General features: G+C 58.1%; 1 protein-coding gene across 5 annotated transcripts in view; it reads right to left on the bottom strand.

Annotated features, from left to right (window-relative positions):
• The window catches only part of RNF123 (ring finger protein 123), a 26,360-nt gene extending 11,053 nt beyond the window's left edge, over positions 1–15,307 (bottom strand). The window contains exons 1-26 of one of the 5 annotated variants that reach the window (XM_037850812.1): positions 15,218–15,307; positions 13,629–13,810; positions 13,269–13,350; positions 10,529–10,608; positions 10,291–10,385; positions 9,834–9,888; positions 9,629–9,714; positions 9,239–9,325; positions 8,935–9,002; positions 8,614–8,739; positions 8,114–8,228; positions 7,924–8,028; positions 7,430–7,555; positions 7,174–7,266; positions 7,029–7,102; positions 6,129–6,246; positions 5,861–5,960; positions 5,625–5,686; positions 5,370–5,441; positions 5,043–5,163; positions 4,308–4,409; positions 3,031–3,137; positions 2,644–2,842; positions 2,161–2,306; positions 1,772–1,855; positions 914–1,021 (exon numbers count right to left, since the gene is read on the bottom strand). In XM_037850812.1, the coding sequence (XP_037706740.1) occupies positions 914–1,021; positions 1,772–1,855; positions 2,161–2,306; positions 2,644–2,842; positions 3,031–3,137; positions 4,308–4,409; positions 5,043–5,163; positions 5,370–5,441; positions 5,625–5,686; positions 5,861–5,960; positions 6,129–6,246; positions 7,029–7,102; positions 7,174–7,266; positions 7,430–7,555; positions 7,924–8,028; positions 8,114–8,228; positions 8,614–8,739; positions 8,935–9,002; positions 9,239–9,325; positions 9,629–9,714; positions 9,834–9,888; positions 10,291–10,385; positions 10,529–10,608; positions 13,269–13,350; positions 13,629–13,710 (2,493 nt within the window). In that variant the 5' untranslated portion in view covers positions 13,711–13,810; positions 15,218–15,307. Of the gene's footprint in view, positions 1–913; positions 1,022–1,771; positions 1,856–2,160; positions 2,307–2,643; positions 2,843–3,030; positions 3,138–4,307; positions 4,410–5,042; positions 5,164–5,369; positions 5,442–5,624; positions 5,687–5,860; positions 5,961–6,128; positions 6,247–7,028; positions 7,103–7,173; positions 7,267–7,429; positions 7,556–7,923; positions 8,029–8,113; positions 8,229–8,613; positions 8,740–8,934; positions 9,003–9,238; positions 9,326–9,628; positions 9,715–9,833; positions 9,889–10,290; positions 10,386–10,528; positions 10,609–13,268; positions 13,351–13,628; positions 14,474–15,217 lie in introns of those variants that run through there. The other 4 variants (XM_037850809.1, XM_037850806.1, XM_037850817.1 and 1 more) reach the window with 4 other exon arrangements.

Genomic DNA, 15,307 nt, shown 5'->3' with positions numbered 1-15,307 from the left:
GGGATTGCCCAAGCAAGTGGCCAGCGCAATGTCCTGGTGGTGGGATGAAAGGAAGCTGCCCAGAGCCAGCAATCACCTTTGTGAGGCCAGAGGCAAGGTCATCAGAGGCGGCAAGAGGAAGGAAGGGGTAGGAGAGGGGGCAGGTGTGGGTTGGGGAGGAGCCACCCGAAGAAATACCAAGCAGACAATGGCAGGGTGGAGGTGGGGCCTGATCGCCAGTGCCCAGCAGGTGGGTAGATGCACTGACAAAGGCTGCCTGGGCAGAGCCACAGGGCACACACCGGTGGGGTATGAAGCCAGGTAGGGACAGTCGTAGTGGAAGTGCACCATCTGTCCATCTGTCTACCTCATGAGGCTGAGCGCCTGGGAAGGCAGAGGCCTGTCTTTCTTGTTCACCACTCTTTGTCCCTAGTGCCCATGACAGCACCTGGCCTACCCCAGTCTTTAGGCACATACTGAACAAACAAGTGAGTGAATGAGTGAGTGGGTAGGGGAACAAGCCAGTGACCTTGAGTGTGGGAGGTGAGCAGGCAAGAAGCAGATGCAGAGGGCGGAAGTGAGGCTTGGGGAGAGCCACGCAGTCCCTTACGCACTGGGAGAGAAGGGGGTTCAAGGAGCTGAGGGGAGGGGCAGGGGAAAAGGGGAGATAGGGAGAGACACTCCCTGTTCCTCAAGGTAGGATTTATGAACTGCAGGGGAAGTGAAGGTCTAGCAGTGGTATTTATTCAAGTTCACAGGGCATGGGAGATACAGGGGGAAGAAGGCTTGAGGGGGAGGAGGGTATTATGTGGGACAGGGGAGGGGCACGTGTGGGCCAGAGGCCCAGAGGGGCAGGGAGCAGCAAGGGGTAATCAGCACATGGCCAGACAGTGAGGCTGGGGGGCAGCCGTGGGCCACGGCCACACCTACCCACCTGGGAGTAGACGGTGGCGTGGACCCAGGCGAGACGGCGGCTCAGATGGTCCAGCTTTTCTGAGAAAACCTTCTGGCTCTTGGTCAACTCTGCAAGGATATCCTTCCTCTGCCACCCAAGGGGAACGGAAGACAATCAGGACATGGCCTCAAGCCCTGGCCCCCTGCCCTCCCAGGCGTGGGGCCTCTTATCACACTGCCAACCTGGTGGGGCTCTGTGGGCCCCTGGGTGGGCAAAGGGTCGGGCAGAATTCTGTTCTGCCACCGTGAGCCTGGGGAAGTCCCAGGACAGGGCCATGGTCGACCCCTCAGGGAGTGGAAGTGAGACCCAGAGTGGGGTCTGTAATGCCAGAAATGCAGCTCTAGCAGCTGTTCTTGCCCTGGCCAGGGCCGGGGCTCTGCCAATAGGTGGAGGCGGTGTGGGGCTGCCAGGGAAGCCCAGTCTGGGCAAACTTGGCTCCACTCCCCAGGCAGGGACAACCGCAGCAGAGGGGCTCTGGGGGTGTGGGGTAGCCAGGCCCTGCTTCCTGCTGAACCTGCAAGTGGCCGAGGAAGCACTCAGGGTCGAATCCATAATTGATGAGGACAATGAGTGTGCGTCAGCACTTAGTGGGCTGGGGGGGAGGGGGGCACCTTGGCAAGGCCACAGCTGGTCGATGGGGCTGGGGCTGGGCCAAGCCCTGCTCCCACTGGCACAGTTGGTCGGGTTGGGGCGGGGATAAGAACTGCCAGGGCAGCCCCCAGAAGCAGGAGTGAGGTGACCCAGATTTTCTTTGTGGACTCCCAGGGATCCCAAGTGGGCAAGCTGCCCCTTTGCAACCCTCTCCCTCCCAGACCTGCCTGTCAGCCCAGGCCTTACCCTCTTTGGACACCGACGGAGCTTGTCTTCTGTGTCCCTCAGAGCCATTGCGTACTCGTTGACATCATCAGACACCCCTACCATCTAGAGCATTGGGCACCACATGGCCAAGGTGACCCTTGGGAACCTCACTCAAGCTTCTCCAGACCCAGTCTGGACCCCACAGCCCTGCCAAGCCACCAAACTCAGGCCCAGGCAGCCCCCCTCCCACAAAAGTCAACCAGGTCAGGCCTAGGAAGTGTCAGCAGAAACCAGTCCTGCTGTGGCATATGCTTGTGTGCACAGGCACACACAGACACACACCCCTGCAGTCGTGTGTGCCCAGCACGCACGCAAATATATGCAAGCCATGCAGACCTCCCCCCCATGGACCACACAAGGAGGGAGACCTTGCCCAGCTGCTGGTGGACGCTGAGATTGTACATCATGATGGCACCGTCTAGGACCTCCAGCAGGGAGTTCTCGGTGAGGGGCTGCTCAGGCTCCTCGGGGGGCCGCCCTAGCAGCAGGCCCTCGTTCCAGTGGCTGCCCTCAACTGGGGAGTGGGGGGAGGGCAGGGTCAGGGTCGAGGGCACCCCAGTTCCAGGGTCAGGGTAGAGGGCACCCCAGTTCTCTCTTAAGCCTGTGGGACCAGGATGAGCCTCACAGCAGGAGGGGGATCCACCCTCACCCTTCCTGTGCCCAAGAAGGGACCTATAAAGAGAGCGTGGTGGAGAGGACAAGGCAAAGTCCTGCAGCTCCAGGACCTATTTCTGTAGCATTGATTTCTTGCCCTCAGAATGTACTTCCCATGCCCTTGAGATGCTGCCAGGCCACAGGGCCGGGCAGGCATGGGAGTGTGTCTTGGCTCTGTCCAGGGCTGGGGCACCTACTGTCCTCGCGGGTCCTCTCCTCTGCGCTCAGCGTGCAGACCTTCACTTTTTCCGAGGTGCTCAGAGGCCGCCGTGGGGTCATGAGGCTCACGGCCGCTGTGCTGAGGAAGCGGTTGGCTCGGCCCAGGGTTGGGGAACTGAGCCAGCCAGGCCGGGGCAGGGGCAGCGTCCCCCCCATGGCCAGAGCCTGCATGGGACGCTGTGGTGGAGAGAGGAGGCCAGAGGCCACTCAGCTCTCCAGGCCCAGGGCCCTCATAGGGCTCTCCTGATCCATGGGGCTGGGGAATAGGAAGGAAGGGTTTTGGCCTGCCCAGAAGGGGAGACCGCCCCGTGTGACACCTCAGAAAAGCCCAGTGCGAAGTCCCCCACCTGCCCCTACCACGGCACCTGGGCTGCAGTTGGGGCTGGTTCCTCATCCTCGTCTAGGTCATCCATGGTGGCCGCCTGGAGCTCCAGTGGGTCAATCAGGATGTTGGCCTTGGAGGCAAGGTCATCTGGGAGGGAAAGTAGGAGGGCTCTCAGGCCCATGGAGGAGCAAGAGGCCATGGCGTAGAACCAGCACAGCAGGAGGGTACTGCCTGGCAGGACAGGCGGCCTTACACGACCCCACTTCCCAACGTGTCTGCCCCTCACCAGCCCAGCCTGCACTCTGCATCCCAAGAACAACTCATCTTACAGTAACAGAAGGTGTTCCCAATCACACCCTCCTGATCAGTCCTCTGCCATCAGCTCCTATGTCCACATGCTCTTGGAGGCCTCGTCTACTTTTCTGACGACTCCTTCCTCGTCCTGCCCATAAGCGAATGAAGGCCCCAAGGCCGCCTCGACCACCACTTGCTTCATTTTGCACACTCCCCAGGAGAGCCAGGCCATACCTGCATCACCTCTGCCTCTAACCCAGGCCTCACTCCTGGCCCGTGAACACACTACATCCAACAGTGAACTTGTCATCTCAGCCCCATCCTGCAGCCCCTTTTCCTGCTGGTGCCCCATCCACCCAGCCTTTGGCAGGAAGCTGAGGGTCATCCTTGACTCCTTCCCTCCCCTACCCCCCTGAAACAGGCCCTAACCCTCTCCTGCCTGGACAACTGGTCTCTGTCTCATTTCTTGGACATTGTGTGCCATTCTCCATACCACAGCAGCCAGAGGAAGCATCTTACAGTGCAGGCCCCTCTGACCTCACTCTCCCACCCCAAGACCCTCCAAATCTGCCCCTGTGCCCAGGATGAGTCCAAACTCTGCCCTTGAGACCCCTTGGCCTTGTCTCCCACTGCCTCCTGCCTTGTATTTTACTCTCCAGCACACCAGCTGCTTTTTGTCTCCAGGCCATGCTGGGCTGTTTCTGATACCCCTGCCCATGCTTAAGCTGTGCTCTCAGCCCCTTTCACTGTCCTGCACCCCTGTCAGTGTCCCATGGTCCCATCTTACATCAGCATGCCTGCTCTCTAATTTCACCACAGGGCTCCCAGCCTTCCTCCGTGCTAGCTGCTCAAGAGAGGGGATGGCTGGACCCAAGACTTGAGGGCAGAGCTGGCAAGTGGGTTGAAAGCCTCAGGCGCCCTCTGGTGGGCACAGAATGGCTCAGCATCCACAACAGCACTGACCCAGGGACCAGCCCCCTACCCAGCCCCAGGCCTGCTTGCTACCCATAGGTCTGCCCTCACCTTTGAGGGTCTTCCGGAGGTGCGAGAGGAGACCCCCAAGGCGCTGCAGGTCGAAGTAGTCCACCTTGCCGTTGTAGAAGATCTGGGGTGGGATGTAGGCCTCTGCGAGGGTTGGGGAGGCCAGGCCAGCAGTCAGTGGCCAGCAGGAGGACCCTCTCCCGGGACCTCCCCTCCACTCTGGCCTAGCACAGCTGGGTACCCTGGCCTTGGCCACCTGCCTACCCAGGCAGACACTGGGGGGCAAAGCCCAGGCCTTCCCTTCCCATCACCATTTCAGGTCAGTGCCAGCAACCGCACAACCTGTGACAAAGGGGACGTTCTCGGCTGCCAGTCACTTGGAAAAAACAGAGCGGACCCTGACCTAGCCCCATGGGATATCGCCTAAATCAGGTTGGACAAGACTCCCACTGACCCAACCATTGGGAACTCTGAACCCTCCACACACAGGGCTCCCAAAAGCCTGGAGCCCACCCAAGGCAGCCCCTACAAAGGGCTATTCAGAAGGCTGGGCAGGCCTGGACTGGGGAAGGGAGCCTTAGTGGGGCACTCAGAGCAAATGTGGGCTAGGCAGTCCTGGAGCTGCAGGGCTACTGTAGGGGCCAGCACTCAGCTGGGCAGGAGGCCTGGGACGGTGCCCTGCACTCCCCCTCAGCTCAGCACTCCACACCAACACTGGGGCTGCCCTGTGTCTGGCTCTGCCCAGCCCCACTTTCTTGAGGCCCTGGCCCCACCCACCCTCACTGAAGGAAGCGCGGGGATGTGAAGCCTTGTATTCATCCCAGTAGTAGCGCAGGGTGGAGATGAGCCGGTGCAGGAAGCAGACCATGTACTCCGGGGGGCAGAGCATAGGCATGTTCTGTGGACACAGGGCATAAGACATGCATTTGTGCCAGCCCAGGCCCTGCCCATTCCTCACCCTGGGCTGAGTGGAGAGCGAGGCGGCAGCAGAGGAAAGAGCAGGGCTGGGCAGGGCTGAGGCAGACTGAAGGTGCTAGAAACCCAAGGGACAGACCCTGCAACACAGCCAGGGTTGCACGGTGGGCTGGCCTGGCAGGCACCTACCCCCCGGCCACTGGCGTTCTCCTGTAGAAACTTTCGGAACTTTGTCAGGAAGATGTACCTAGAAGCTTCACCCTTCAAGGGAGGGGAAAACAAGGCTGTGACAAGCTGAGAATGCTGGTCCCAGACCGGACTAGCTCAGTCTGTACCTTGCCTTTGGCCCCAACACGGGAACCTGAGCCAGCCCCTGCTCTCTTGGGGCCCAACACGGCATCCCTTCCCGCCAAGGACCCACGCAGCAGTCTGGGGGCCACTCACCCCATTGTCGTCTTTATTGTCCAACAGCAGCTTCAGGATCTGAACCTGTAGTTCTTCCACCACTAGGGGTGGGGAACATGGCACTGAGCCCTCCTCAGGCTGGGCCTTGCCCTCAGGCTCCCAAGTTTGGGTCAGGGCCCCTCACCGGGGTTCCCTGAGCTCAGCCTAGGCATGGTCACTGCCAAGCACATATGTACACCCCCATCCCCACCCAGAGCCCATGGCAGGGGGCCGACCTCCAATGCGCTTCTTGAGCCGCTGGCAGCCCCGCTCATAGGCACGCCGCCGGAGCCGCTCCTCCGCGGTCTCCTCTTTCGCCTCTTGGCTCTCTTTGCCCTGGGCGGAGACGGGGGTGGGAAACAGCAGCACTCACCCAGGACTCATGCAGCCTACTTCAGACGGAAGACCCCCACCCCCTCCCCAGGATGCCGGGGACCAGGACTGGGCAGGGGCCTCAGGTGCTAGTGCCCACCTCTGCCCACTGCCCACTCGAGGTCCACCCACCTCCCTGCTGAAGTGGTGGGGCCACCAGGTGGTGGGGATGAGTTCCTGCAGGCCGGCCTCCTCCACACGCAGGGGGCTCTTGATGTAAAAGAAGACAACGGCCCGGAGCACGTCGAAGCTGACAGCTGTCAAGGCTGAGCTCTGATTACCAAAGTCCCCATACACCCTCATGAGTCCTTTAGGAAGCCCTCCTCAACGAGTTTCCACTCCCAAGGGTGCTGCTACTGCTCTGTGCCTGTCTCCCGCAGACCGTAAGCCCTGAGAAGGAAGGTCCTGTGGCCATCAAGCCCACCAAGCCCAAAACACAGCAGGTGTATGACGAAGGCTCGTGACAGGCATAGATGACCATGGGACAGGTTAGAGCAAGGGCCTGGTGGTCTCTCCCCTGGCCTGAACTCTGGGCCTCCATGTCTCCCAGATTTGTTTCTGCCTCCTGGAGACCCCGAAGACTGCCGAGAGCACAGGCTGTACAGCCAGGGCCCAGAGCTAGGCTCTGTCTCCTACTTGCACGTTTCTCAGCTTTACAGGGAAGCAGGAAAAGCTGCCTCCTTAAAGAAGATCTTGTAGGAAGCTTCGCCATGAAATGCAGATAAAAGTGCAATGCTTTAGTTGAAGAAGGCAGGTCCTAGTGGCCCCCTCCCTCCCTTACCACAAACTATGTGCAGATTCCTGCCCAGACTGGCCAGCTGGCCTGGTCCTATCTTCTGCCTTCCCTGCTCTGTACAGAAAGTGCTGGGAAGGCTGGGCCCTGAGATAAGAACTCAGGTACTAGGCAGCTCTGGTCCTTCTGAGCCTCCCTGGAGACTGGACCCCTGGCCAGATGGACACTGCCCTCCCTGGCCCCTAATGACCCCAGAGGGCACTACAGGTCTGCCTTGCCTAACAGCAGGAGAAGGATACAGGACGTTGCTAAGGAGAAACTTGCGGGACTTCTGATGCCTCAGGATGGCAATAGTGAGCCGCAGGTAGTGGATCTGTGGGGAGGGGCTACTCAGACTGGGCAGGTGAGGCCCATGGGGCTTGGGGCAGGGATAGGGGCTCCTACCTGCAAGCCCAGGTCTGGGACGATGGGTGAGAACCGGTACAGCCGCAGCAGGGACATCATCAGCTGCTTGAGGCAATCCTGTACCTCATAGTCCTGGGGGAGAGATGCTGGGTTGCGTGCTTACTGGGTCAAAGGTAGGTTCCATGTGAGCCATTTTTCTCTTGGGACCTTTCCCAAGACCCTCCCTTTAACCCCCGACCCTGGCAGAGCCTGATATCCTGGCTTGAACCCCAGGGAGCTGGGGTTGGGGTCTCACCTCCATGAAGAGCCACAGGAGGTCCAGGACCTGGTGCACCACAGTCTGTGCCTGGGTCGGGGTGGCTGCCTCCACGACGCCCAGCAGGAAGCTCATGAGCACAGCTTCCACCAGGTACACCTTGCGCTGCACCAAGAGGTAGGCACTAGTGAGGTGGTGGCCCTCAGCCCTGCTCAGGGCACCCCTGTCCTGGCACGTGGCCAGGGCCACACTGAGGGCTTAGGCCACAGGCACAGACCAACTTTCATGCCCCCTTGAACAACCCCAAATCACAGATGAGCCTTTCTCTGGGTCTGACTGAGGGACCAGATGGGCCACTGTCCCACGGCCCCTCTGGGTTTTGCACATTTCAGTTCCCTTGGTCTGTGACATTATCCCCCCCAACTTCTTTCTAGGACATCCCCTGATATGCTCAGCTGGATGTATCTACTCAGCCCCCAGCATGGGACACATCTACCATGGTCTGCCTCTTCCCCTCCCAAGTGTCCCCTCACCAGGAGTGGTGCGAAGCGGTGGAAGATGTGGGCGAGGGTGAGGAGAACGGTGGGCTGGCCCTGTAACTGCCACTTGGAGCTCTCCTTCTCAACCAGCAGCCCTTCCTAAGTGTGTGGGAGAAGGGGCCATGAAAAAGGGACAGAGGGCTATGGAAGGCCCCTTTCTTGTCTAGCCCAGACCCTGGCTCACCACAGGATCCAGCTCCACGCAGAGCACTGCCCGGAAGCAGCCCAGCAACCTCTGTGCCTGCACCAGGTCAGCCCGTGGTGGGTCCTGCAGGGGCCGGTAGCCCGCCACTGGGTAGGTGCACAGAGTTAAGCTGGCAACACCTGATCTGTGGCCAGACACACCAACCCCCTCCCCACTGGGACTCCTGAGAAGGGGCTGGGGCTCTAAGTGGGGTTGTGGAATGACACCGTCTGGCTTACATTACAACTCGCCCACTTATTCTCTGTAGCATTTAACTTCTCTTGCCACTTCATGTTTTTCGTCTGTGAGATGAGAACAATGACGGTACCCGCCTAACAAGGTTGTTGCAAGGATTGTCATCCTTGGCACCCACCTGAGCTGCACCCTACTCACTCCTCATGGCAGCCAGGGCCTGCCACCAGCCCATAGAGCTCCATGGGCAGGAGAGAGCTTTCACAAGAGATCCCAAGCAGCCCATAGGCATCCTCCCAAAAGGATATCGCAGGGGGCGGCTGCCAAAGTTGAAGGCCACAGACTCCTTGAAGGAGAGGCTGATGGCTGGGAAGTAGGCCATGCCCAGGCCCCTGGACAGATTCTCAAAGGCGGTGCCCAGTGACACACCATTCCTGGAGCAGAAGGGCAGACCTGTGAGCCTGTGCTAAGAAGGATGTGTCCAAGATGGGCCAGAGGCAGGTTCCTGTTTGGGACTGCCCACCCTCAGGCTACCACGCCCAGCCTGGCCCCCTTCCAAGGACCAGGAGTCTGGGGATGGCGAGGGTGGTCCCTGTGGCCAGCCCTGTGGATGGAAGCAGGAGACTCACAGGCAGAAGGACAGAGTACCATCATCCAAGTCGATGAGACAGCTCACGATGTCCCCCGCTGCCCACGCCTGTCAGGGAGAAGGCCTTATAGATGCACAGAAGCCCAGCAGCCTGTCCACTCTGCCCTGCCAGCTGCATCAGCACCACCACCCGGCGGAGGAAAGCCACAAGTACACAAGACCTGAGTCCCCATGCCGCCTCCACCCCCCACCCAGGTGCCTTATTATCCCTCATGCTGCCCAGAGGCTCCAGCCAAGCTATGGGATGGACCTGGGGCAGGTGGTCCACAGGGGCTCACCCTCACCTTGCCATAGTTTGTCGTGGTCACATTCCACTTGCGCACTCGGTTGCCATCATAGGCGTAGGAGTTGTGTGTGTCTCCAACCCCCTCCTAGGGAGGAGCTGCCTGTGAGGTCCTGGGGGCTAGGGACGGAGCCCACCAGCCACCAACCCTGGACCCACATAGCTCCAGAGAGGGGGGCTGATATTCTGAGTGGAACATGCAGCGAGGGGTGCCTTCTGGGCTAGAGTGCCCTGGGAGGGGGCAGGACACATTAGCGCTCTAGGGGGCAGTCCTGGTTAGGGTCCTGAGCAGCCCCTGACTCTGTGTGCTCTGAGGGGCTGCCAGAGCCCTGAGGAGGCCTGTAGCAGGAGAAGCTCTCCTGGGAGGTGACCCCCATGCCCTGGTGTGTACCTCCTGATTGAAGCGGCAGTTGATGGTGCACCAGCCGATCTGCATGAGTCCCTGGGAGGAGATGAGCACCTCGTAGACCCATTTTCCTGGAAAGAGCCATGTCAGGTCCAGCAGGCTCACAGGTGGACAGAGACTGTCCTCAGTCTCAGGCCTGGGCTCTCCGACTTCCTCCCATTCCCACAGCCATAGAGTTGCATGGTCTCACCTTTGTACACACATGTGGTGGAGCGGATAGTTCCAAAGTTGCTGTGTCCGATCACCTGGGTGAAGAACAGGAGCAGTGGCTTCTCTCAGGCACACACAGGGCCTCCCCAGGGGAGAGCGGCCCCATCCCCAACTAAGCTAGCCAACACTGCATGGAGCGTGACACCCAGCAAGGAAACAGGGTGGGGGGGCTAGGCCTGTGTCAGGAGGGACTCTGGGCCATGGCCATGAAGGAAGGGGTTCTAGGCTGTGTTAGGAAGGGTTTGGGGCTGAAGGCACATCAAGAGAGATCCAGGACTAAACGAGGAGGGTTTAGGAGCTGAGGATCCAATGGTCTGGGCTACATCAGGAAGGGTTTGTGGCCACAGGTGCATCAGGATGGATACAGAAACCAGGGCCACATCAGGAGGAGCTTAGGGCTATGTTAGGAGGGTCTTGGGTCTGGGGCCCTCACTCACCCCCAGGAGGTCATCATCCACCAGGAGAAGGCCCTCAAAGCCACTCGTGTGGTCCAGGACCACAGTGGATGGGCCAAGCCGCCCTTCAACCTGTCCTAAAAAGGGGGATGGTATGGGGTTGGACAGGGCAGAGAGTGTGGAAGAATGCATAGGGTGCACTGGGCTCACCAGGGCAACCCCAAAGATCCCCCAGGTCTCAGCCCTGCCCCCTCACCCTACCCCAGAGGCTATCCCCTACCCTGGCTCTCTTCATCCTCACTGTCCACCTGTAGCAGCTGGTCCAGATGCTCTGGGAGATTCTGGAAGTTCAGAGGTTTCCTGGGGAGAGCGAGAAGCTGTGAGGGGCCCACAAGCCGTTGGAACCAGCCAGACGGCATTAAACTTCTACTCCCTTTCCCCTTCAGAGGATGGCTGCTAGACTCCAGCCCTAGACCCTGGCATGCTGAGGGTCAGAGGCTGGATTGTCTGTTAAACCAAAAAGTATAACTGGTCTGATTTGGTGTACCTCAGGACTGCTAAAAAAAAAATAGGAGCCTGTTTAAGCCTTCATTTCCTGACCTGTAAAAGGGAACAAAAGTTGTGCCAGACTTGCTATGAAGATTCCCAGGAATAATGCATGCTCCCTGCATATCCCCAAACCTGCTCACTCTTGAGGGCAGCTACTGATTCTGGAGGAAATGCCAGACCACAAGGTAATCACTACCAAGGTCAGCTGGGCCAGCCCTTGCCCCTAGACCTATAGCTTCTATGAGGGCAGACTTTCAGTCTCTCCACTTCCCAGGCAGAGGAGCCCACATGTTGAGTCAGACGTGTCCTGGAAGTATTATGGCCTCAACTCTCTGCCCTCAGAGCTGCTGGCTGGTTCTGTCCTGAACCCATGTGTCCAAAGATGTCAGCAGAGACAAAGGGGCTGGGAATATCCCTCTGGATAGAGGGCTCTGAGTGCCCGGAGGCCTTCCCATCCCCCAAGCACACATGCCCAGAAGAAAAAGGGCTCTGTATAATGCTAGCCAGCTCTGTCTTGAGCTCAGCTGCTAAGAATAGCAGGGAGTGGGGTAGAGGTAACCAGCAGGGCTTGGGCAGGGTGGAGCAGAGGCCCAATGACCCAGCCCACAGACCTGCCAGCATCTGCTTGTCTCCCTCCATTCCTGGCTCCTACCCCACTCATCTGCCCAGAGGGCAGGCTCTGGGAGGGGACAGAGATGGGCCAAAGCACCAACTCTCCGGCAAGGCAGCTTCAGCCCAGGCTCAGAAACCACATGCTCCTTGCTGTGACCCAGTACTGCCCTGAGCTGCAGGAGGTAGAGATTCACAAAGTCCCCTTCCACCTCTGCTGACCCCCAGGCCAAGGCCAGGTAGCAGCCCACAGTGGGGTTCCCAACCAGCTGTGGCCAACCCATATCTGAATACCCAATGGGCCCAGGGATAAAGAAGGCTTCCTCAACACCTCATGTGGGCCCAGGCTTACAAGGGCTACTCTAGTGTGCCTGCTCCCGAAGAGCAGACTGCCCACCGCTGCCCACAGCCAGCCTGAGACTCAGCCTCCTGTGAGTGCCTGCAGCACTGCCTGTCTGGCCAACCCCAGCACTTGCCTCCCTTCATACATTTCCCAGGTCCCAGCCCAGAGTTCTGCATCTCCACAACCACTGACTGATGGCCCCACCACCTGCTCTCCCTCCTGGCAGCCACACACCAGCAGCAGCAGGACTATCTCTGGTATCACATGAGGTAGGGATCGGATGGCCCTGGAAACAGGCCAGGCCTGGGGTTAGGTGGGGGTGGGCAGTAGCCCTCAGCAAGGAGGAACCCTTTGACTAGTACAGCCACTTAAATGGAACAGGCAATGATCTGCCCTTTCCGCCTGCTCAGAGAGCAGAGATGGTGAAAGACAGATGAGCTGAGGCTGACGAGAGGGCAGAAAGACAGGGACACCCATGCCTCACTGCAGGGAGGAAGAACCTACATGACCCTTTAAAGAAGTAACTTTGCAATAGTCTTAAAAGCGATTGCAGTTCAAACAGTCTAGCCAAGTGACTCCAACCCTGGGCATCCTCAGAGAATTGTTGAAAAAAAGCAGAAACCCTGTTCTCCAAACAAGGGCACAGCTCAGGGCCACAGCAGGACCCTGGCCCTAAAAAATGCCCACCAGGATCAATCTGTAACGTGGAAAACACTAGTGGGATAACATTTGGTGACAAAAATAGGATTCAAAATTCTATACGCTTTTGGAAGCATGGAACATATTTATTACCCCGGTGAAAGCGGTGGTTTCACAGATTACATACAAGTTAACACTTACAGAATTGTACGCTTTAAATACATGAGGTTTATTTTATGTTAATTATACCTCAGTAAGGTTGATTAAAAAAAAAAGACTGCAGGCAATAGAGAGAAAAGAATTTTCAAATTTCCTATACAGCATAATCTGAACTATACATATTGTAAGATAAAGAAAATTCAAAGGAATTGAACTCGAATGGTCATGTGAGAACAGGATGATAAGTGCTTTTTCTTCTTTTATCTAAGTTTCTACTAAAGCAAGTGTGTAACTTTTACATGTACTAAATCTAAATGCATTAAACTTTCCAAGGGAAAGGGCCTGGTAGGGTCTGTACTTTATAGGTTCAGGCAGAGGATACAAAGGGTCAGAGTGGAACAAGGGTATGAATGGTGGGTGCAGGCCCAGGTGCTCAAGTGCAGAGCAGATGGCAGATGCTATGCTGGGTGCTGACCGTGCACCATCTCCCTGACCTCTACAATACCCTGAGGAGGAAGATACTAGCACTGCTTGGAGGGAGGAAGTAGAGCCCAGAAGGCAGAGACCCTCTGGCCCGAGGTCACACAGCCAGGAGCAGCAGAGTGAGAACAGAAACCCAGGTAACTGGCCCAGAGCCCAGATTCCCCTTCCCCACAAGCCCTGCAGCCTCCAGCTTCTGCTGACCTGGCAGAGTGAAGAGGGACAACCCACCCAGTCATACCTGCTGGTGGCTGTGGAGGGTGTGTGGCCAGGAGAGAAGATGCGGTGCAGGTAATCATTTAGTAGCTTCTCATGCACGATGCCTGGGTCCCAGGTTGGAAGGGAAAAAGGATTATATGGTCAGCATGGCTACCAGCCCCTGCCAGTCCCAGGGGCTCCTGGTCCTAGGCTGGCTACAGGAGTCAGAAAAGCAGCAGTGTGGGGCATACTGCTCCATAGTTGCTAATGGAAAAGAATTGGCTTACAGGTGCAAGGGGCATACAAGGCCTGAGGTTCATTGGAGCTAGGACTTTGCTGCCTCTGTCCCCTCCATCTCCTTCCCCCAACACAAGAGCCCCCTCCAAGCCCTGCCAACCCTTACCTGTGACCTTGGGTTTCTCAGCATCTGAGTTCAACCTATAGCTCTTACGGGAGAAAGACATGCCAGTCCCCTTAGACGCCATTCTTCATCTCTCGTGGTCAGCCAGTGGTCCTGGGGGCTCAGTCAGAGGCAGAGGCTGTCTACTTGAGGTCAACCAAGGGCCCCTGCATCCTACCCCAGTCCTGGGGCAGCAGGAAGCTTTATGAGCAGGTAATGCCAAGTGCATGCATGCTCACATACATACTAACCTAGGGCAGGGGGAAAGAGAGGCTCACAACTTCCTACACAGGCAGGGCGGGTGGAGTTCCTGGACGTTAGGTTTGGGTTCATGTGACACAAACCACATCTTGCTCCCCACTGTGTCTCACTGCCCAGCACAGGGCTTGGCAGACAGCAGGTATCAGATATATATTTGCCGAGCCACAACTAAATGCCTCAAACTTGGATAAGTCAGAGCAAAGTGTCCAAAGTGAGGTGGCCTAGGGGCAGAGCCCTTGTTCTCCATTGCTGCAGTAAATCACACTAGGTTCAGTTCATGTTACTCCAAGTGCAGTCCACCATCTGGGGCTTGGTGCGATCTCCAGCCACAAGTCCCACTGACATCCCCAAGGCCAGTACCTCCTTCCTCAGCCCCTAGATGCTCCCTTCCCTTGTTCACAAGGCCTCCCACTCCATCTGAACACGACCCTTGCTCTGTCCTCACCACAGACCACTGATCTTCCTACTGCCATTCATCCCTCACATATCACATTGTTGCTGCAGCTGTTCTAAAACCTGTTCTAAGTAACTGGTGCTGGTTTTGTTGATCTAGAGCTCTGCTATCCAACACAGTGGCCACCAGCCATATATTAAAAAAAAAAACAAACAAAAAAACTTAAAAATTCAATTCCTCAGTTGCATTAGCCACTTTTCGAGGGCTCAACAGCCACATGTAACTAATGGCTACTGCATTGGACAGGGCACATACAGAACATTTTCATAACGCAAAAACTTCTATTAGACAGCTCTGGTCTAGAGCCTGGCCTTCCTGCACCGCCTTAGCCAGCACTCCCTTCTTTGCAGCCAGTCTCTTATCTTGTTCCAAACAGGCCTTCTGCTCCCGCCACACACCCCTGTCATCTACAGCCCGCACCACACCTGCCCCTCGGGAAGGTGACGCCCACCGGCAGTCCACCGCGGGCCTTCAGGGTGCAAAGTTGATTAGACACGGTCACTTATTTGATCAGCACACTTTTCAGACATCCACTCTGGGAGTCAGGTGGTCAGGAACCAGGTATGAGGCGGACCCTGACCCTGTCCAGGGGTTCCCTGCCACGGTGACCCCGTCCAGCCCCGCAGACAGATCTGAGCTCCGCACTGAACCGCCCGGGTCTCGGAGCCCGAGGACGCCAAGGGCAGCGCCTGGCTCCCCCAAGTCGTCCCCGCCCGGCTCCAAGCTCCACAGGACCGGCCATGTCAGCCCCGGCCCGGAGCCCAGCACCACAGGCAGCAAACCTCCGCGCGGCAGGTGCCCTCAGGCTGGGTGGCCGAGAGCGCCAGAGAGGCCGCAAGGGCCCGCCCCCCTCGGAACCCAGCCGCCCCTCACTCACCCTCAGTTTCTGCCGCCGCGTCCCCGCTCACAACATCCGCCCAGCCTCCCGGTTACGGCTCCCGTCCAGGGCCAAACCGCGCACCCGCCC

Source organism: Choloepus didactylus, chromosome 1 (genome assembly GCF_015220235.1).
Source record: "Choloepus didactylus isolate mChoDid1 chromosome 1, mChoDid1.pri, whole genome shotgun sequence".
NCBI classification, from domain to species: Eukaryota; Metazoa; Chordata; class Mammalia; order Pilosa; family Megalonychidae; genus Choloepus; species Choloepus didactylus.
Note: the sequence above shows the minus strand (reverse complement) of the source record. Positions and strands in the feature narration are given on the sequence as shown.